Source organism: Trematomus bernacchii, unplaced genomic scaffold (assembly GCF_902827165.1).
Source record: "Trematomus bernacchii unplaced genomic scaffold, fTreBer1.1, whole genome shotgun sequence".
In the NCBI taxonomy this organism is placed as follows: Eukaryota; Metazoa; Chordata; class Actinopteri; order Perciformes; family Nototheniidae; genus Trematomus; species Trematomus bernacchii.
Window position 1 is genome coordinate 6940449 of NW_022988043.1, and position 22363 is coordinate 6962811.

Consider the following 22363-nt stretch of genomic DNA (forward strand, 5'->3'; position numbering starts at 1 on the left):
GACAGCATATGAAAGCAGTACAAATGATCATACACACATTAAATCACATTTCAAATCACTTTCTCTGAAGCTATGCTCCTTGATACCAACTTGTCACATAGATGAGCTCAGAAGACAGTGGTGGATGAAAAGAAAATCATTTATATCATGACATAACCATTCATAGTTATTGGCAGCAAAAGTTAGCTGAGCCAAAATGCTGTAAAATAAGCAGTAGTAGTATTGTGTGATTTAATTATGAATCAAGACAATTTAGGTAAATTGGCAAATAACGTGGTTTAGCACCATCTGTTTGCTGGTGTTTATTCTTATAAACAATAATCATCATGCTGCATTTATTTGCATATTACCAAAGAAAATGTTCTTAAAAACAAGGGAACACTTATTGTACAATATGGACTTGGAATATGTATACCACATGTTCACATATTGCATTCAATCCCCTAATTATAGCTAGTTATGTTTAATATTTTATGGCAATTATTAGAAGATAACTTGTTGTTCATATACTAAATGTGTTCATTTTAAATTCATTACCTGTATAGAGGCTAATAAACTTTAGCTCAGCTTTTAACACCATCATACCTGAAATACTAGTGGAAAAACTGTCAAGCCTAGGTTTCCCCTCCATCTTATGCGCCTGGATAAATAATTTCCTTACAGACCGTCCTCAGACAGTGACAATAGGCCCTTATTGCTCCTCCACCCGCACCCTCAGCACTGGCTCCCCGCTTCAAGTCACGGACAAACAGACTCAAAAACAGTTTCTACCCCTGGGCCGTCAGGCTGCTTAACCACCACACATAATGTTATGTTTAATGCACTTTATATACTATTTTTATATTAATATTTTGCACACCGGGACAGAGTTGCACTCTGAATCTCGTTATACTCTGTGTATAATGACAATAAAAGGCTTTAACTTAACTTAAACAGTAAATGTACACTTAAAATGGAGTTGATAGTAAGGAGCTCATTAGCTATCAGAGAGAAATTGACTTCCTCTGCTGTAGAAACAAAACTTTTCTTTAATTCAGTGACATTTTTCATTGACAGGCTAAAGAGCTCAAAGACAATATTGATATTGGGAAGAACTCCAGCTTTAGGTGCTTTCTCTTGTAGAAATCATGTTCACATCCAGACATATTGCAGAGGTAGGAAATAAGTTATCACTGTAGTCACATTTTTTGCCTCGGCAGCCTCGCACACAACATCATCTCGTAAAGTTGTATACTTTACAATACGTGATAGGACTCCTTCATTTAAATATGTAACTCAAATTAATGGCCATAGTGAAAATATGGATACTGTTGCTACCAAAGTACTCTATAAAGCACTAAAATGTAGTATCTCTCTTAAATTGTAAAAGGCATTGCACATTTAATTTGAAATGGATGTTTGCTTAGCTCTGGGATGAGAGATGAATCTGTATGTATAGGAGAAGATGGTTGCCAATAATTATAATAATAATAAAGATACAGTCTGGTTAAAAATTGGTTTCTTTGCATTCAACAGATTTCCCATTTGACTGGACATTCAATCTTTTGTTCCCTCAGGCACCTTGTAAACACAACTGGCTGCGAATCATCTGCTCAGACAGAATGAAAGTCATTTGTTAGTCCGTATATTTTCCATCGCCAGAAGCCATAATACCTGGCTACAAAGCCAAGTCTCTCTCCCTTGATCTTAACGCATTTATCACCCTAGGGCACTGAATAAATGTAGTTTTTATAGACTGTATGTGATTTCCTCAGAGTATGAACAGAAACCAGTCAATTTTATGGACAGGAAAAACCCTTACTGATGGATTCTCTAGGAAGACTCAATACCCTGGTTATGTACTACATCGGCCTGATTGTAAGGTTTTACGTGTTGTTTTTATAGTGGTGAATGGTAGGGCCCTGTCATATCTCTGATATCTCGACGAGCCTTATTGCTGCTAAATATTCTCCACCAAAGCCCTACTAATGGTTCCAAAATGTCGACATATGACCAAATGTGACCGGCCCTTCGCTGTCGGTGTTCATGGAGACTGCTATTGTAGCGGGAACTATCACAGAAGAGGTTTAAGTACTTTGACTGGTGTTTATATTTCTGAATGTGGAAAGATTTTGTCCGCAAATTAGTGTTACAACCGTGCAAAAAGGTCACAAAACGTTACAGTTGTGTAGCTATTGCCCCTCTCCCTTCAATATAAACCAGTGAGTTTTAAAGACTGGAAAAAGCTCTTGCATCCTCTTATCTCTTGGGATTATTATTCTGCTTGTAGGTTAGGAGATGGAGCCATCTGTTAATCAGACTTGAATCTGATATTATCTCTATTAACTCAAGGATTACACTCACTCAAATCACATAAGCAAGGGAAAAAGGTTACATATCTGGGTTGTAAAATCATATTAATAGATTTCTGTGGTTAGAGGGGCAGATTAAAATGGGTAATTTAGCTTCAAATGGAGTCTGTGCAGTAGTATCACACAGAATGGGTCTTCATTTCTTTTCCAATACCTTTCGCTATTAGCTGTAATGCCTGGATGGAGTTCTTCTGTTCAATTGCATTACGTTGAAATGCATTCTGGTCTTTCTCTGATGTTAACTGCGCCGAGCAGCTGGTGAAAAAACAGTAATATAGTGTTAGACATTAACACAGTACACAGAACACAATGGCCTCACGTGTTATGTACTTGGAGAACATTGATTTAACACACACACACACACACACACACACACATACACACATACACACATACACACACATACACACACGCATCAAGTCTCTTGTACAAGAAAGGGAGGAGATCAATACTGAGGTTGTTTATGTCCAAACAACAGTGATGAGGGCTGAACAGAGCTGGTTAATGGAGTTTCTGCTGATACTCCATGTGACTGCTGCATGTAGTTTTCCGATGCCTGATATTTACTTTGGTTTAACTTTTTAATTGTTTGAGTGCATACAAGTTCAATCCTGTAGTCAGCAAATATTCAAAATCTTGTCTAAAACGTTGATTCAGGTTTTGAAATGTAGTCAGAACAAGGTCAAAGCACTACTCCACTACTGCATAATTAGCTATTTTGGTCTTGTGAGGTTATCAGGCTGCTGAGACATGCCTCATCAGGACAATTCAGGGCACTTTATGAGATGTAGAAAGTATTGTGGTGCTCATTATTACCGGTATGCTGTCTATATCAAATCTGCGTACTTATTTGCAAATATATATAATTTGACCCAGGGATTGCTCAGGTCTTTTTAGGTGTAGAATAATTGGAGCGAACCTGCTGATTGTGAGAGTATTATACCAGGGAAGCGCATGTTGGCAGAGTTTTTACACCTCACCTGGATGTGTCTGTGATAATAAGGGAACATGATCAAACAAGTCATTGTTTTTTTAGCAATTATCCTGCCTGCTGCCAATTCTTACATAACCTTATCTATTTGTATATATGTACAACTGCAACAAATACACTCTTTTTAGCAGTGGTGTGTTGGGTTTTTATCAGTTTGCCAATATTTATTTATGTAGCTATATATTTTTTTCTACAATGGTTTGGTCCCTTTGATGACCATGAGATGGCAGCATTGACTTTCGAAATGCAGCTGCACCTTAGAGAGCACAGGGCATCATTATAACCTCAAAATAAAGCCAAGAACAAAGGAGCATTTAACAAAACAAGTAAAGATTTGAGGTGGGGCATTCAGTGTTGAAACATCACAGGTAGCTGTAGCCCGATTGAGCGATAGGGAATAAAGATACAATTATAATTTCTAACATCTCAAGATCCAAAATACTACCATGAAATATTAAAACATGCCTCTTGTTTTCAAACTGTTACAACCAGGGTTGGGGAAGGTTTGTAAAAGGTTTTATTTGAATTGAAAGCTATTGTTGGATTTTGAAGAGCATTGTCCCTGATGCTATTTGCAGAGAACATCTAGTTCCCTGTAAGGTAGATGGAAACATTTTTAAACAGCACATTAAGTTAGATTAGGTTTTATAGATAACAAAATCAGGTTAATGGCATCTGACAAATGCTTTGGAAAGTTGGGTTTGTGTAAACAATTTTAGGAATCATATGAGTAGGTAATGGCTCTATTTTTAATGGAGCGAGAAGAGAGAAGGGTTGCAGTCGAATTGTCCAAAAATCAGCTCTTATCGTCTTTTCCTATCCACTATTCCTTGACCTCTGTGAAACGTCACAGGGTTAAGGAATAGTGGATAGGAGAATTCAAAGGATTTAGTCAAAGAGACTGCTGTGCTTTGAGAATCCCACTGCACTAAACTATCCAACGTATTTATGATGCGCCAGCGGACGTCATAAATGTGCATCTGCTGTGGGGAAACTACAGTTTTCTATACAGCGAACTACATGGATGTATAATAAGAACGGCGGTCTACTGTAAACGCATCTAGATACTTTGCACCGCGTTCTTATGTTTCTCTGTTGTGGGGACAACAGAGAAACATATATTCTTCATGACCAAGGTTGGAATTGAAATAAAAAAGGAAAGTGAAACTTATGCTTGTCACCCTCCGGTCCACACGTATTAATCCACATGATCCCAATACGTATGATTGTAAGAAAAGATCTTATAGTAAATACAAATGTATTTATTATAAACTTGTTAGTCCTTACCTATCACTGTGTATATCACCATTCAAAAATGTTTTAAAAGTTCAAGAAACCCCTCAGAGCTCAGTAAACACTATGAAGTGTTGACTTTATTTGATCATTTCAGTAAAAAAGTAACGTTCATATTTCTCCTTTTGATTATTATAGTGTTGAACGTTCAAAACAAAGCACTTTGGCAACTTACCACATAAGTTGTCAAATGCTTATTAATAAGTACCGTAACTTTCATGATATCATTTCTCGGTCATGATCGGTTGTTTCTGTGAACGGCCGAATGTTGTGAAAACCTCCTTTCCTATCATCTAGACTAGAGAATTCAAACAGCTCTTATCATGGCGGCCACTGAGGTACTTCCGGGTCATTTCACTCCGTTAGGAAGGTTCCTAAGCTAAACTAACAATTTGTCTGCAACCAAGGATTGTAGATTGTAAAGTTGCTCTTGTTCAGCAGGTACTTGTTCCTTTACGAAGCATGGGGGATGCTGACAGATGTTACACAGCCTGATTTGGCACATTCATTGCTCTCACTAACTGAACCCTAATGATTCCCTTATAACAGGAGAAACAATATGTGTTCATGAGCCTAGATGCTTACAGTATGGTGAGGGACTGGATATCTCGTCAAGTGGAGAAAAGTGAAAGAAATATCATCAATAAATAACTATCAAGTGTTGATGTTGGGTTTTCTGGCTGGGGAATCTTTGTGAATGACTACTATACTTAGCGAATTAGGATTATTTTGATACAAATCCTTATATAATTTGCTTGAATGTTGTCATATTTTAGCCCTATTTGAGTTAGTATATATTTAGTTTTTCTTCTTCATGATTTGCTTAACCTGTAGGACATTCATGAGTGTCTTGCTAAAATTGTATTAAAACTGTTAATCATCATGACTTGTTTGTTCCAACATTAAAGTATTTTTTCAACCTACATAATCATATTACTATAAATATAATAATGAGTATTTCTAATTATTATCTTTAGATTGCTTTTTTCAGTTTTGTCTTTTTTGTCTTTTCTCTTTAGGATGTTTTGAACTACCTGGGTTCGTCAGAGCTTGATGAAGATGATCTTATGTTGGACCTGGACCTTTCTGATGACCAGCGACATCGACATGGTAATTCAAATGTTTTTACTAAAGGAAATCCGCGTCTCAACTCAGATGTCTTCATGGACATTGCGTGGGTGAAGAATAGGAAAGATACAGATGGAGCTCACTTTTCCACACTTAACTTCATCAAGCAAACATGTGTCCACATATTTATGCAGTGGTACTTACTTAACTATTATTTAAATACTGAAGGGGTTAAAGTCAAATGCATAATTCAACACTATCCACAGCTGGGTCAAATACTAGGTCTGTTAGTCTTTTAGTTTTTGTTATATTTCTCAAAAATCATACAGTAATGGCTGCTTTTAAAAGAAGCTAAATGTTCCTGGAAATAAATTATTTTAAATCAGGAGTGAAAATCGTTTATATTCAAAATTCTCTCCTTGTATCTGCTCATTTTTCCTCATTGTGTCACTGATTATTTGAACCCTCCTTTTTGCTTTCCCTCTCTTCACCCGTTCTTTATTTATTTTTTACTTGCTTTCTTTCTTTCTCTTTACTCCCCGTCTGTTTTTTCTAATTAAATCCCCTCTACTGCATCGCCCTCAAACCAGTGCTCTCCCTGGTTCTTTTAACATGTGCCACCTACTTTGATGTAGCTGCCTCATTTACCACGATTTACCTGCTTCACTGTGGAGGCATTTCAGTTACACTCTAACTGACATGCCTCATTGTGTAAAAGTGACAGAGGAGACTTATTGCTTTTGCTCTGCCACAGTGCAGCAAACTGTAACCCCAACCTCCTTCCATATAACACATAGAACATGATTATATCTAATGAGTGTGGTGGGTGGCTGGAAACACAACACGAGGAAATGTGTTAATATAATGATGAATTCTTAGACATAACTGCGACATAAGAAGCGATTTGCTATTTTTTTGGTTGTGAGTACACGTACTGTAGTGAAGTCAAATGATTGATTGCATTTGAAAGCACTGTTCTTATTTAATCATAACTCGCAGGGCATTATGGTAATTGGGCAAAATTACAGACTCTTGCAAATACTGTCAGTATTGATTATGTTTCAGATTGCAAATGTTTGCTTCATATTAACACATCTCCAACTGTAAAGACACTAAGTGCAGGCTGTAAAACCATTTGGAAATTGAATGTATTATCTTTAACTCAACGTGAATCGGTTACCCTACCATGTCTGTGCTTCAAGAAGTTTAGTCATTGAGAATTTGAGTTTTACTGTAAATATAAAGACATTTCATTCACTCTCTCTTGACTCTCATTATATGTGTGTGAGCACGTCTGGCTTTGATTCTTATATAACAGATCTCAGTCAAGTATATAAATGTGAGGTTACATTCATCTATCTCTAGGCTACATTCAAGTCCCAGATGGACTCCATGAATATTACAGTTGCAATCAAATAAAGTAAAATGCTCAGCAGAACTGCGAGGAACTGCGAATTACAACAGGCACTTCAGCCATATTAAACTGAATATCCTGTGCTTATGGGGGTTAGAAAGGGTTTTGGGAGGAAGAGCGGATTTGCCCCAGCACTTGCACAGCTTTTACACGCACGCACGCACACACGCACACGCACACGCACACGCGCACGCGCACACACACACACACACACGCACACGCACACGCGCGCACACACACACACACACACACACACACACACACACACACACACACACACACACACACACACACACACACACACACACACACATACATATAAAACACCTCTGAAGGCTCTGACTGGTGCAGATCGAAAGAAAGCATCATCATTAATACACACACTAACACACGGTTGTATGCTAAGTCATTAGACCTAATGGTTTGCAGACTGTAGCATGAAATTAAAGGTTTGATGGATTGTTCTCATAAAGTCAAGGGAGTTCGACTTTGTGCTGGCAATGGGAGAGTAAGGTTCTCCCACACACTCTATTTAAATAGAATCATTTAAGAACCCACATACATATTCAGTGGGTATACACAGAGCTTACAGACCAGATACATGCACATATAAAGAGGCAGACGGACACATATGACTGCACACACACTCATCTCACACACATGCACTCTCATTGACACTCCTTATTCTTACCTCTCTCAGGTGGCTTGTTGAAGCCTTTATTAAAAAGCAAGCAGTTTCACAGCAATGTATGGCCAACAGTATTCAGCTGCAGGGCTGTGTGCTCTTAATCCAACTGTGACTCATGCCCTGTGGAATCAGACAGAGACAGGAAGAGGGAGACAGCGGGACCTTTACAAAGACACGAAGAAATGCCAAATCTTGTCTTCAACACCAGTTTTTATTCCAAACTCTTTCACACTGCTCTGTCAAATGTGCCATTAAAATTACACTTAAAAAGAAATATCATTTTTTTTTAAACAACTCATTGTATTTTCATTACTCAAACCTATCACTCCTGAATTTTAATATGCTATTAAAATGTGCATGACTGGTGTTTTATAACTCTAATAAAATTTTGGAGGAGATGTAAAAGTTATTATTTTTGATGAGTAAAATATGTTGTGATCAGCATAGGCCTATTTAAGGGTGTCCACTAAGATGTGAAAATCATCTTAATGTAATGACTAATTGTGTGTTGGGTGTGTGTGCAGTGTCCAGAGAAGACTCCAGTCAGTCCCTGGCTTCCTGCCTCAACCTGCTCCCCTCCCCCCTCGACCCATCAGGAGATCGCATCCCAGGGAAAGAAATCAATCAGAGGTAAATATGTATATCTTTATTAATATGCAGTGTTGTCTTCTCTCCCTGTAGAGCTATAGGGAGAACAACTGCAAAAGAGCTGTACATGTAATTATGTGGAAGTTTTTGGCGATTTGTCTTGCAAAGAAAATGAAGACAAATACTTTCCAAATGATGTATGGGTGTGTATGAGCTAGACATAACAGAACCACAGTCATGATGGAAAAGACTGTCTTGTATTGGCTGCCAAAAAGAATAAGGATTTAATCACATAGCATCTGAGCATATGGACTGCTCATGTACCTGTTTTCATTTGTCTCCGAGCCATTTATCCTCTCTACAGTATATCTTATTACATTATAGCTACAATATATTTCTCTTGTACAACACAAACTCCAATGCCACTTGAGAGACCAAGAAAGAAAGCGGGAGAGTTATTGTCTATTCTTGGAATTGCTGATCTTGAATTTTCCCTGTAAATGCGTAACATGTTTTATGTCTTTCCTTCCCTTCGAGATTAGACGAGACTCTAGCACACAAATATGCAAGCTGTCTTTCTGTTCTCCTCTTTCTCCCCGCAGCCGACGGCTGAAAAAGAACACTTAGAGTTTCTGTTTGTACGTGTGAGTAGCACCACAGCCAGAGAGTCCCATATCTGATTTGATTTGGCTGCTTGTTTCTTATCTACACTCAGGATACAGGATAGGTCTTGCTGGGCAAAAGGAAATGTGGGCACCCCTGCACATCTGTACTAAAATGCATCGACATATCCACACACAGCAGCTCTGTCCATAAGGCATTATGTGTGTGATTATGGTGCCACTGTGTAATCAGAGTGTATCACCAGTAGTAATGTCTGGTGATGTGTCTGACATGCCAGCAGCCGGTGATACTCTCAGTTCTCCTTTCTCTAATCCCTGGTTAACTTACATGTTATCTCTAATCCTACCCATAGAGTTAATGGATACATATATTTTTGTTTTCCCCTTAATAAACTAACTCCAAGCTTCTTTGTTTTCAGAGAAAGTGCAGGTAAACGTGTGTGAGTGGTTTTAAAGGTTGGAGGATTTATAGTACACCGTTGAAAGATTGAATGTTGGCTTGGCTTCTTTTTTTTCCGAGGTTTAAGCACGCTTCTTACACTCTTTGAATGTTGCGTTGAGTAGAGAGCTGTTTTTCCTGTCTAGACGATGTCAGTGAATCATGCAAGTTGAATCTACCTTTTCAACCCATTCAAGGTTGTTGTCAAACAATTCATCAGTTGTTTCATTTATACTGAAGTCCCACTTGTCTATGAAAGTACAAGAGGAATACCAGACATGTAAAATACATATTTGCATTATTCCTCTCTGTATGCGAGGTCAAGTAATGTGTGTGAAGCCAGCTTTCTTTTGTTCGACTGAGTTTGCCTGGAACGCAACGTCGTAGTTCAGGCCAGAAGTGCCATAATATGAGGAAATGGGTCCATCCCTTTCCAATCAATCAGAGACGGTGTAGTACGATAGTATTGCTTTTGCGGAGATGAAAGGAGAGGAATGAATACATTAAATGGACGGAGAGCTGCAACAACTTATCGATTTCTGTCAATGGACAACAAATAATTGCCAACTATTTCGATAATAGATTAATGATTAACATCATTTTACATTCAAAAGTGGTAGAAAATGCTGTCCTCAGCCTCTTAAATGTGATCTATTTCCTTTCTTGCTTTACTCAAAACAAAACAATCCATTACCTTGGAATTCAAGAAACTTTTTACAATTGTATTATTAAAACTGCTTATTGGATTCTGAAAATGTCCACTCCAGAAATGTCCAAATCGGCCAGGCCATTTTTGTACCTATTTTAAATGTATTGCAATGTAATGCTAATCAACTAAACTAATGTTAATTGTGCAAATTGCCCAACATATGCAAGTTAGGATTCCGCAGTGTCTTTGTGCTGGCGACCCCTACTATACATCTCTAACATAAAACGTTGGGGAACTCAACATATCCGGGTTCACAATAGGACTCTACGAGCTGGCAACTAGACTATATAGCTGAGTGATGACTTCATTAGCTTCTCTTTTATATAGCTCCTTTATAACAACCTAAAAGGTCTTGAGCCTATACTCCAGAATGACTCAATTCTCCAAACTGTAGACACATCTCATAATTTAGTACGAACAGTGAGACAGTGATATGATATAGTGTGCTTAGGAAGTGTGTGGTCCTTACTTCCTCACAGCAAGGGAGCAGTTTTTTGAAGCTGAAGGGCAGAGCAGAAGAGTAAAAAAACTAAAAAATGGACTTTACTTATATAGTGCTTTATCCAGTCTTTAAGACCCCTCAAAGCGCTTTACATACTACATGTCATTCACCCATTCATACAAAGCAGTGCACCTTACTCTAGGAACTAACATTCATACACATTCACACACCGTTGGCCATGCCATCGGGAGCAACTCAGGGTTAAGTATCTTACCCAAGGATACATCGACATGTTGGCTGCATTGGCTGGGATCGAACCCACAACCTTCTGGTTGAAAGACGACCGCACTCCCTCTCAGCCACAGTCGCCCTCAGAAAACATTTTATAAACCGACTGGATGGAAAGAGCAGCTACACTTCAATAACAAATCACACCTTTGAGGCTAAAAAAAAAAGTATTTTAAACTCTTCTTTATTTTGCTTTACAAAGTGAATTTCACACTATCTTTTATTTGAAATAACCGTTTGGAGTCTATGTCAGGAAAACATTGTTTTATGTGTTGGCTCCTGAAACACTGGGGCAGGTTGCATGATGGAGCAAGGTCTGAGAGTCTTACTGTGAGGCTGCTGGCATGTGTTAATTTCCCACTGTGATACCTCAGCACCTGCACTGATTTCCTGTTCAATTACATTACACAGACATTTGACTGTAAAATGTGTTTGAAGTCTGAATGAAGTAGCTCAAACTGGAGAATAAGGGTAAGAGAACAAAGTGTGTTTGCCCAGGGCTTGCGCTTCCTCTCTCTGTCTGTCTCGGCTCTTTGTCTCAGGTTCAACATTCCCTCAAGGGGACATTGATTTGCTGGAGGCAAAGCAAGCTCCCATCTATTCACACACAAGAAAACACAAAACACACACACACACACACACACACACACACACACACACACACACACACACACACACACACACACACACCACACACACACACACACACACACACACACACACACACACACACACACACACACACACACACACACACACACACACACACACACACACACACACACACACACACACTTGCACGAATACTTCAACTACTTACTATTCCATACTTTGTTAACATTAATATCTATAAAGAAAACACGCAATAGCAGCAAACACCATTTACTAATTATTCGTTTTAGTGTTTTGTAGTTAGAAGTCTGTTAAAACAGTAGGTGAGGAAAGACTGAGACAGAGGGGAAGATAGAGAGAGAGTTTGGGAAAACAGAGAAACTAGAAACATCAGAAACTTTTGTCCTATATTCACATAAAGATCACCCCTCATCTTGTGCATGCTGCACAGTAGATGGTGAACAGGGATCAGTCAACACAGAACCAGTATACTCTACAATAGTATTTTAATTGTATTGACAGCTTTGGACGAAACTAAGAAAGTAAGAATTCAGAGAGCAGTGTATGAGGTTTAGGGATATTACTTAGACATATGTTTCCCATCCTTGATTATTATTGAATAAACTGCTGGTTATTTCTGAAATAATAAATTGACCAAAGCTTTGTCAATTACATTTGCAGCAATAGCTCCAAATGCCTGTAAGCCCTACAGTTCTATCATCAAAAGACTAATGAAAGAACAACATCCTCACATTTGAGCAGTTAGAGCCAGCACATTTTGTTCCCCATATTTGGTTTAAATTATATTTCTTTCAATGAAAATAGTGACATATTCTCTCAATGGACCGATTGTTGCAACCCTGGATATTTCCACTTCAATGGCAGTTTTTAGAATTTCATATTTTCAGAATGTAGATGAGCCAAAAACATGTTTTTGGCATCAGTCCATGTGCTTTGTTTCTGTACATACATTGGGGAACTTTTGCCAGTTGCAGCACTTACTTTGGATATTATTGCCAATCTTCACTACATTACAATAATGAGTGTTGCCTCAGTGGCTTAGTTTGGAAGAGATTGTGAAGGGTGTGGTGGAATACATAATATTTGTTTGTGTGATATATATTTTAATGTTTTGTATTAAGTCATCCGCTCTTCCCCTGTCTCTCCTATTGAAAACGACAAGGAGGAAATACAATTTTAACAGTAGCAGTGTGCCTGTTGCTATGGTAACGGCAGTCTGCCTGTTGAGTGGTCCTCTTTTCTTTCCCTTTTTCATTGCCGTTGATTGCTATGCAGAAGACAGGTAATCTGAGCAGAGGACAAACACTCAGAGATGTCCTTGTCTGTCGATTCGCAGTGGACAATCATGAAAGTCAAAATGTGCATCTCTACTTCTGATTTGAGGATTAATCTGCAGCTATATCGTTCACATGCTCTGACATTAGCATTAGACTTATAAGAACCATGTTAACATATGTGGACAGCTCCCAATTATACCCAATGACGACTTCAAAATATATATTTAGTTTATTCCCAAAATACACTTGTCAACTTCACGCTGTTTCAACTCTCATTTAACAGATTTAATGAAGTGGGCTGAACAAAACAAACAAACAGCCTAGCACGTGCCTCAAGCTACAGTACGATGTGTTTGCCTGTTTTGTGTTGAATTAGAGTATAAGAGATGAGGATCAATTGAAAGAGAATCAGCTGGGCCTTGTGAATTAAACGCATTATGGAAAGCAAGAGAGAGGGAGAGTGCAAGAGACATAGTATACTGGCACTTATTATACTTGAGGCTGTTGGGAAGACAGCACTAAGCAGCAAATAGAAGTGTAGAGAGGGTGTCTAGTGATATAAAAGGAAACCCTCCTCCTCAAATTCAGGTAGATATGGTGCGTAGTAATATACAGTTATCTCCCACAGAGACATGTAATCCGTGATTATAAAGAATTTGCTCACAGTCACACGAAAAGGGGAACAAATGTGTTTAATGTTAATATGATTCATGAAGTACATCACCCAAGATGGTGTCTAATCCCACTTGACTGTAGATAGTAAAGACTAAATAACACACACACATCTCATCCTACAGAGAGGCAAACACTTCACATTAAACATTCACTCACATGCACAGATGCATATTTATAAAAATAGACAAGCAGAAATAATCCAGCTGAGCCTTGGAGTGGAGCTGGGGACAGATAAGATGCACTGCAGCATGATTTCAGACACCGACACACACAGCATACAGAGGGAGGTCGAGGGGACGCAGAGTAGATTTCCCTTCCTCTTGCTGGATGAGGTAGGAAATAATGATGCAGAATGTATTCATCACACAAGTGGAGACAAAACACAGTCTTTCATTTTATATTAATCTGTGCTTTTTGGACTGTTTTACATTATATTTGAAGGGCCACTTGTTGGTGTTATGTTCCCGAGCCAGCCATTTTAAGGAGATACTTTTATTTTTCTCACAGTAGGTGCCCATGCATCACTTCTATTAGCTAAACATTGCTCTTCAGAAGCCTTGGAGGAAAATATATGACTGTCAAGTTAATTGTTGTTTGTCAGACAAACTTAATAGGCTAAACATGTTAAGAATCGTAGTCGGCTGTCATGCAAAGTCCATTGCTTTTGGTCAGCGTCTAATTTTCATCACTCATTTGGGTTTATTGTTCAACACACAGAGACTAATTAGAGTTGGCTTCTCTTCTTTTTCTCTTGCTTTGAGTGGGAACTTGTTGTTCTGATTTGAGAAAAACATCAGATTGGCAATGAATAAGTCATTCTGTTGCTTTCCATTACTTAGTGGTCTGTTCCAGGAATAAAAGGACTCGTTGAAGTGGTATTCACTCTGCCTCCTTTGTAACCAGATTGTACTACATGACATGGGCGTTTGTTTTCCTGAAGTGCAAATGTCCTTTTGCAGCATATGGAGTATTTTTTAATTAGACAGGAAAGATGGGGATGCTCTTTTGTTTAATGGCCATTCATTCATTCATGGTCCATCTTCTCTCTTTATTTTGTCCTTTATGTGGACTAAATTCTGTATGTTGGTCTTGAACATGATTGTGATACTGTACAGCATGCTGAGATCACAGAATGGTTCAAAGAAAGACAAAATCAAAATGCTAACATTTGCGTTCTGCAGTGATACATTGGTTTTCCCAGCCTGCTTGTTGCTTTCTCGAACGCATTCTCACTTCTATTATTCTATTGCAGACAAAAAGGCACACATAGCGAATACTGAATATTTCCCATGAGAATTTGTTGCTGACATAACTGCTCTTATTCATGTGTAAGCTTTGTAGTTTTCTGTAGTATCAACATCACCAAAAACTACAAGGCTCTGAAGGAAAAATGCTTGGCTAAGGAAATGGCAAGTTTAAAGGAACATTTCAACCTTTTGGGGAGTAACAGTTAGATGATAGGATCAATATCAGTCTCATCTCACTGCACAAAGATGTTATCTAACTTCAGATAAAGACTTGAAGTTGGAGGAGACAGCAAGCCTTGCTCTGAACAGTGACTAAAAACAATAAATTGTGGTTCAGGGGGAGTTACCTGCTCTAGCTTTTCCTGACTGTGCACAGCGTGTTGAAGTCTTCACATTGATGTGGCAAGGTTTGGTACCATTGTTCCTGTTTAGAGAGCAAAACTAAAACCTGTGCTGACTGAGCATATCTGGCAACCCATGCTGATGCTAAAGCTGCTTTTTTGTTCATCTAGAAACAGTCATAGTACTGTATGTAACTCATCCTGAAAGTGTTTGTTTTTACTTTTCTGTTTGTGTGTAGTTTAAACCAAATGGGGTAAGTAGAGATGTCAATGTTTGTATTTTAATATTTTTACAGAAGCAGGCTAGCTTCTTCTCCAGTCACTTGAAAGTGTTTCTTCAAACAGGCGGATCACGTATTTATAATATTTGTTTAATTGTGTTAGATGCAGCTAATACCATACAATCCAAGCAACATTCCACTTGCTGTCATCATTGCCTTTTACACATACAGTGTACAGTGTCTAATACCCAATAAGGCAACTTGTACCTTTCCTTATTTCCTGCTCACCATATCCCTCTGAACATAAACATACAGCATATTTCAGTATTGCCATGGAAACAGCTTTTAAAAAAATAAAGATGTGGAGCAGACATTCATTTTAATATCTTGGATTATAGAGGCTTATTCCTCGTAATTTGGCACATTTCCATTTCATTTTATCAGAATGACAGTGTCTGCAAGTGGTTGCTAACAGGAAAGTATGTCTTTTTGGACCAACTCAGAAAACATGAAGACTAAATGTGCTGAAACAGGATATTGGCTAAAATGTATTCAGAGTACTTTTCAATTAGAATACAATTTAAAATGGATCTGACCTGAGCGAAGACAATAACATTGTGCGTACAGGATCACTGTCGCTTAAATCATGGGTACCATGAGTCAAAATGAACTCCTTTGTTAAGTGTTGCTATTATTTTTCATGTGGTGACAACAATGGCACTACAAAATAACAAATCTGAGTTATGACTCATATATGGCTCAATATATTTTGCCCTGTGAAAGGAAATGAGGCAGAAGTGACGAGAGGAAGTTGGATAAAAAGGAGGGTGACATCATAAAACATTAGCTGCCCGCTGTGTTTGTCTGCTCAATGAAAACATATCCCAGACTGGACATTCACAGTAAACTTAGGTGTACAGATCCACAGTGTTTTCTCTTCACGGTTTGCTCCAGAAAACCTACATCTATAATGCATTACACTGTTGAACAGCAATGTTGGATCCACATTATAATCTTATCCACTCAAAACCGGACACGTATTATTCATTTGAGCAAAAACACATTATCATAAGCTTACCACAGTAGTGTAACTGTATTTTTTCTTTTGCAAGCCTCACCTGAGCTTTTGCACATTTATCTTCTCGTAGCTGCAGGGTCAGGCTTCTTGAATAAAACAATCTCACCAGATAATAGGGTAATTGAAATTCTGGTCCATTATTATCATGGTATTAGAGTAAATAGCGTACAATTATCATATCCTCAAGTAATGAATAGATTAGATAAACATTTTATTTGCCCTCAAAATAATAATTCCCTTTGGGTGGGGAGTTTGCATTTTATAAAATGGATTTGTGGATTTAGGTCTGTAAAAGAATTCAGCTTCAGTCAACCAGTGGTTGCTTTCATGATCCATTGTCACCTTTGGCTTGCATGCTTTTTTTTGTCAATCCTCTTAATTGCAATTGCCAACAGGCATAGTTTATTTTGAATAAGAAGAGGAAACATCATTAAAGAGTAGAATAAATCGTTGTGTGCATAACACGATAAAGTCAACAGAGTAATCAACGTATCGTATTTCATGCATAATGGAGAACTCCTTACAAGGTTTTTGTACTAAAAGGTCAGAATGTTAAGTGGATATTTTGTTGGTATTAATACAGGACAACATTTTGGGCAATTTGGCATAGCAATATTCTCTGAAATAGGAAAATGTAATGTGAGAACTGGGACCAATGTTAAATAGATCTCTCCAAGAAACAAGACGTTTTTATAATAATTAGTGAATATGATAACTCCCTGAGATCCCTTTCACTGAAAATGCTATTATTGAAAGATTGTTAGAGGCAGGAGTAGAGAAAAGGTTAAAAAGAGAAAAGGCAGACTGCTTAGATTTCTTGCAAAACTAGCGCAGAGTCAGAGTGCACAGTAAAGCAGAGAGGACAATTAGGTTAATCAGAAAGTTACCCCTGCAATGTTAAATTAGTTTTATTTTCGCTCCCTTTCTGTGTCTGAAGACTTGAATTCACCATTAGATTCACTGCCTGGAGCTTGGCTTGTGCTCACTCTTTAGTCACAGATGCACTTTATGTCGGAGATGAGTTTAATGGCAGCATTAAACATCCGTAGCCTCAGGTGCTGAATGCAGATGAGCACACTGTGGCTGTCAGATGGAAAGAAGGAGTGACAAATGGGGGCGATCATTCTCCAATAGCGGCGGTATAGTGTTATACTTAACATGTGCACACATGACACACAAATGTCTGCATTAAAAGCACACGCACTAACTAGAGTGTCCCCATAAATGTTGACAGTACAATTTTAATGACAGAAAAGTTGGCATAGGAGACGGAGTGCCTTTCTAACCGTGTCTCAGTGTTAAAGTGTCTTTTACTGTTATTATTCCTCAGACAATGCAGTCTTCATGTTTATGATTGACAAGGGTGCAGCCCACCCTTCTTAACTGCTGCTAAAGATAATGCACTTCAATCACACATAATGTATTTGACTAGCAGTCATTATTTGTCACTTAATGCGCCAACTGAACATGATGTAAACCTGTGTGTGTGTGTGTGTGTGTGTGTGTGTGTGTGTGTGTGTGTGTGTGTGTGTGTGTGTGTGTGTGGTGTGTGTGTGTGTGTGTGGTGTGTGTGTGTGTGTGTGTGTGTGTGTGTGTGTGTGTGTGTGTGTGTGTGTGTGTGTGTGTGTGTGTGTGTGTGTGTGTGTGTGTGTGTGTGTGTGTGTGAGATTTTCGCTTCTTGTGTGGATGACATGCAGGTACAGTATGTGTCAGTGCTGGGAGCCAACAGCCAGGCAATAAAACACTCTGTGAGTGGTAAAATAATGGAAGTCATAAAAAGGCAGATAATTGGCTTTTTCAGGTTGGTGAAATGGATCACTTCTAACGCTGCTATTGAGAAATGGCTTCTGAGAGGGGAGCGAGAGGAGGGTTTGAGCGAGAGAAGGACAATAGAGGAAAACAGAGAAATGTAATGTCAAGAAGAAAACAGGATAAGAGGGGATGTGAGAGAAGAATAAAAGATAAAATATACTCTGAGGAAAAAACAAGAGTACAATGAATTCCCTGTTTACTTTTACATTTATTTGTGTAATTACACTGAACATACTACAAAGAAAATAAGAAGATCTGTACAAATATTTATGTATCTTTATGTATTTATATTAATATTTAGCTTTACACTGATATTATTATGCAGTACCAGTTTTAGCCACTAGCTGGAGTACTACATCTTTGTAAATTCAAATTAGTACTTTGTCCATTTGTGTAATCTTATAATTGACTCCTATCTCAAAGCCCTGTTCCCTGCACTCACATACATATAACCTGCTCAGAGGTGCGGTGTGTGTATGTAATACTGTTGGTGAGTGTGTGTGTGTGTGATAGAGAGAGAGTGTGAGTTGTAAAAAAGGAGAAATGAAGCGAGCGTGTCGGGCTATCGGCTCATGACAGTGAAAAGATAGATGACCCTGAGTAGAGGAACGGCCTCCCTGCCTGTATAACATCTAACATTGCTGTGTGTGTGTGTGTGTGTGTGTGTGTGTGTGTGTGTGTGTGTGTGTGTGTGTGTGTGTGTGTGTGTGTGTGTGGTGTGTGTGTGTGTGTGTGTGTGTGTGTGTGTGTGTGTGTGTGTGTGTGTGGTGTGTGTGTGTGTGTGTGTGTGTGTGTGTGTGTGTGTGTGTGTGTGTGTGTGTGTGTGTGTGTGTGTGTGTGTGTGTGTGTGTGTGTGTGTGTGTGTGTGTGTGTGTGTGAAAATTACCTGCAGATGAGACTTGTGGTTAACTGTAAAATGACTTTGCAGTCAAAAATATATACTCTGGGATGTTGACACACACACATAGACACACACACTTGCATATAACGTACACACAACACTTTGCAGCCTTGCCAATGCTGCTATCATTTTAACAGCCTCCCCAAGTTGTGCTCCCTCCAGCATCCCTCTTGGTCGTTGTGGTTTAATTTTGAAAATGTAAAAACTGACATCTGTTACAGAATGTGATAGGACGTTAATCTTAGTGTCTCTTGTCAAAGTCAAAAATATGCATGCCCAACCATCTTCCTTAAAGGGGACCTATCATGCAAAATGCACTTTTTGATGTCTTTTATACATAACTAGAGAATGCAATTCCTGAAGAAATTGCTAGTGGGAATGCTTTATGCTGAAAAGCTGACGCTACACTGCTATGCTGAAATGTAATGTGTAAGAAGAAAGTGAAGAATTTACATTGAAATGATACATGAACACTGGGGGCTTCAATGTGTGATGAGAGAAGAAAATAAAGTAAAAAGGCTTGGAACTTTTGAACTAACTTGATGGTGAATGATCTGTCGCCATGCCAACGGCATTTGATGACATCCCATAATACGCTTAGATGCGTTGATGGCTGCATCGTTACCAAACCTGTGAAGTTTTGGGCCGTTTGGAGCATTTTCACTGAAGTTATGAGAAAACCGTGTTTCATGGCGAGCATTGTGTTGCCATGGCAACGGCAATTGAAGAAATCTCAAAACTGTCCCGTAGATGTCTTCACGGCTGGACTGTTAGCACACGTGTGAAGTTTGAGCACTTTTTGAACATTTTCATAGGAGTTATAGCGACATCGTCTTTTATGGCGAGGGATGCGTTTCCATGGAAACGGCATATGATGAAACCCCATAATTGACGTAGAGCTGTTGAGGGCTGGACCGTTAACCATTATCTGAAGTGTGGTGCTGTTTTGACCCTTTTCATAGGCGTTACGACAACATCGTGTTTTATGGCGAGGGATGTGTTTCCATGGAAACGGCATATGGTGAGATGTCAGATTTGATGTAGAGCTGTTGAGGCATGGAGAGGTGATATACAGGTGAAGATTGTGGGACGACCGGACCGTGTCCATTGGAGCTACAGCGACATCGTGTTTTATGGCGAGGTATGCGTTTCCATGGCAACAGCCTATGGTGAGATCTCAGATTTGGCGTAAAGCGGTTGAGGTATGGACCGGTGAAACGGCATATGAAGACACCCCATAATTGACGTAGAGCTGTTGAGGGCAGGACCATTAACCATTATCTGAAGTCTGCTGCTCTGAGCATGTCAGTTGGAGTTATGACATCATTGTGTTCCATGACACAGGTGTTTATATTTGAGCTAACGACGTGTCCAGAGATCAAAGGTGTCCATGGTGATGTGCAGTAATCAGTGAGAGGAGAGCATTTTCATTGTTCTGAATGAGAGATAAACCTCTTACATGTGAACGTTTTTGCCACTTCATGCCCTCAAGAGGCATTTTGTTTAATTATTTTGCTTAATTTTTTTTTTATCTTTCAAACTACGAGATGTTTTCCTACGTTTGTCATGAAAAATTATGTCTCAGGAATGTAGGGTTTGGGAATTATGGCAGGTTTAAACGAAAATATGAAGGCAAAATTAAATCTGTCCTCCACTCTAGCTGTGACATCACGCACTCTAAAATCTGAAGAAGGCCTCTTTACCAAGGTCTGAACAATGTTTAATATCTCTAAAAGTAAGAATCAGATTTAAAAGTTGTGTTACACGAATAATGTCAGAAAGATGTGTAACATTTTAAAGTTGGAATGAGGTTTCTGAGTGAAAGTATGAAGGAGCAGTTAGCAGTTGAAGAAGGGGTAGTTAGCAGTTGAAGTTGCATGAAGATTGTTGAAGTCTGAAGAGTTTCTCCATTGACTTCCATGTTAAAAATGTGATGAATTATGGGATGTATCTCTGGAATTATGAAAGTTATGAATGATAAAAGTAATGCTGTGTCAGCATTCCCACTAAAATATGTGTCCCCGGTGTGTCAGGGAACTCACGCAGCGTCAGAAAATAAAACCCTTTCTCTTTTCCTCCGTACCCAAATCTTTTAAAAACGGGGATACAACGAGCGGATACAGATTTGCTGCCGATATGACGTCAAATCGGCGGTGGACCCACAGAAAGTTGCTATCAGAAACTATGCCTGACGTGTTTTGGACGTAATCTCGTCTTTGTTTACATTAGCAAGCCTCGCTAACAATCAGAGCTAACCTGTACTGTAGAGCACATGTGTTTAAAAAGCAAGAAATAAAAAAAGAACTCACCTTGTGATAAACCCGCAAGAGAAAAAGCATTTGAGCTCCATACTGTTTCAGAAATAATCCTTGATGTGGTTTAGAGCAGGATGGCGTTTTATCACAGCAGAATTTAACTTTATCTCCGGTAGAATTCTGATCAGGCATTAGCTCCGCCTCCTCTTAATTATTTTTTCAAGCTAAGGACCCAAAATCTGCGTTTCTCTATCAGGGCTGCAACAGAGGGGTATGAGCAGTATGAGGCATGGCTACAATGGGTGATCTGTTTGGTATTTTAAGCAAAAAACTTCACAGACATGTTTTGTATAGGTATGGCCCTACAATATATTTGTCCAATATAGCATAATAGGTCCACTTTAATTTTAATTTGAAATCAGGTGCTAATGGATATTATTCATAGGGGATAAGGTTGGCAATCTTTTTATTTTTTATTAAAAAAGCTAAATAAGAAGGCATTACCCAATAAATCCCTTTTCTACCACATCAGACATGACAAAACACCAGAACACACTGTAAAGGTGAGATTTAGTGGTATTACTTTTTTTTTGTAAATGTTCCCACAGTAAAACCCCTTTACAGTCCACCCAGAAATAGTCCACTCATGTCTCCTGGAACAGTACATGCCTTGCATAAAGGCACCTCTATGATTATAGTTTCTGGGGAGGCGAGTGTTGTTTGAACCCCTCTCCCAATCATTTTCCTGTCACTCTGTGGGTTTGATGTGCAATGTACCACAGAGGTAAAAGGGCATCCTGACCTGAAACTCTGGTGAAAGCTAAAAAAAGGTCACAAGTGTCATGCTAAGACAAGCACTCCAATATAAAAAAAGAAAAACGAGACAAAAAACAACTTTCTAAGAAGAAAACAAACAACACTCTACCGCTTGACACACACTGTCAGAGAGAAGAGTACATGATTGATCACATGTCATTTATTTTTCACTTATTTTATCCATTCTAGATAGCAGAGTTGAGCTAGACAGCT

General features: G+C 38.7%; 1 protein-coding gene across 1 annotated transcript in view; it reads left to right on the plus strand.

Annotated features, from left to right (window-relative positions):
* Positions 1 to 22363, plus strand: part of ccser1 (coiled-coil serine-rich protein 1) — a 106097-nt gene that overhangs the window by 11719 nt on the left and 72015 nt on the right. Inside the window, 2 exon segments of the mRNA XM_034118086.1 lie at positions 5655 to 5745; positions 8330 to 8435. Coding sequence (XP_033973977.1) covers positions 5655 to 5745; positions 8330 to 8435 — 197 coding nt within the window.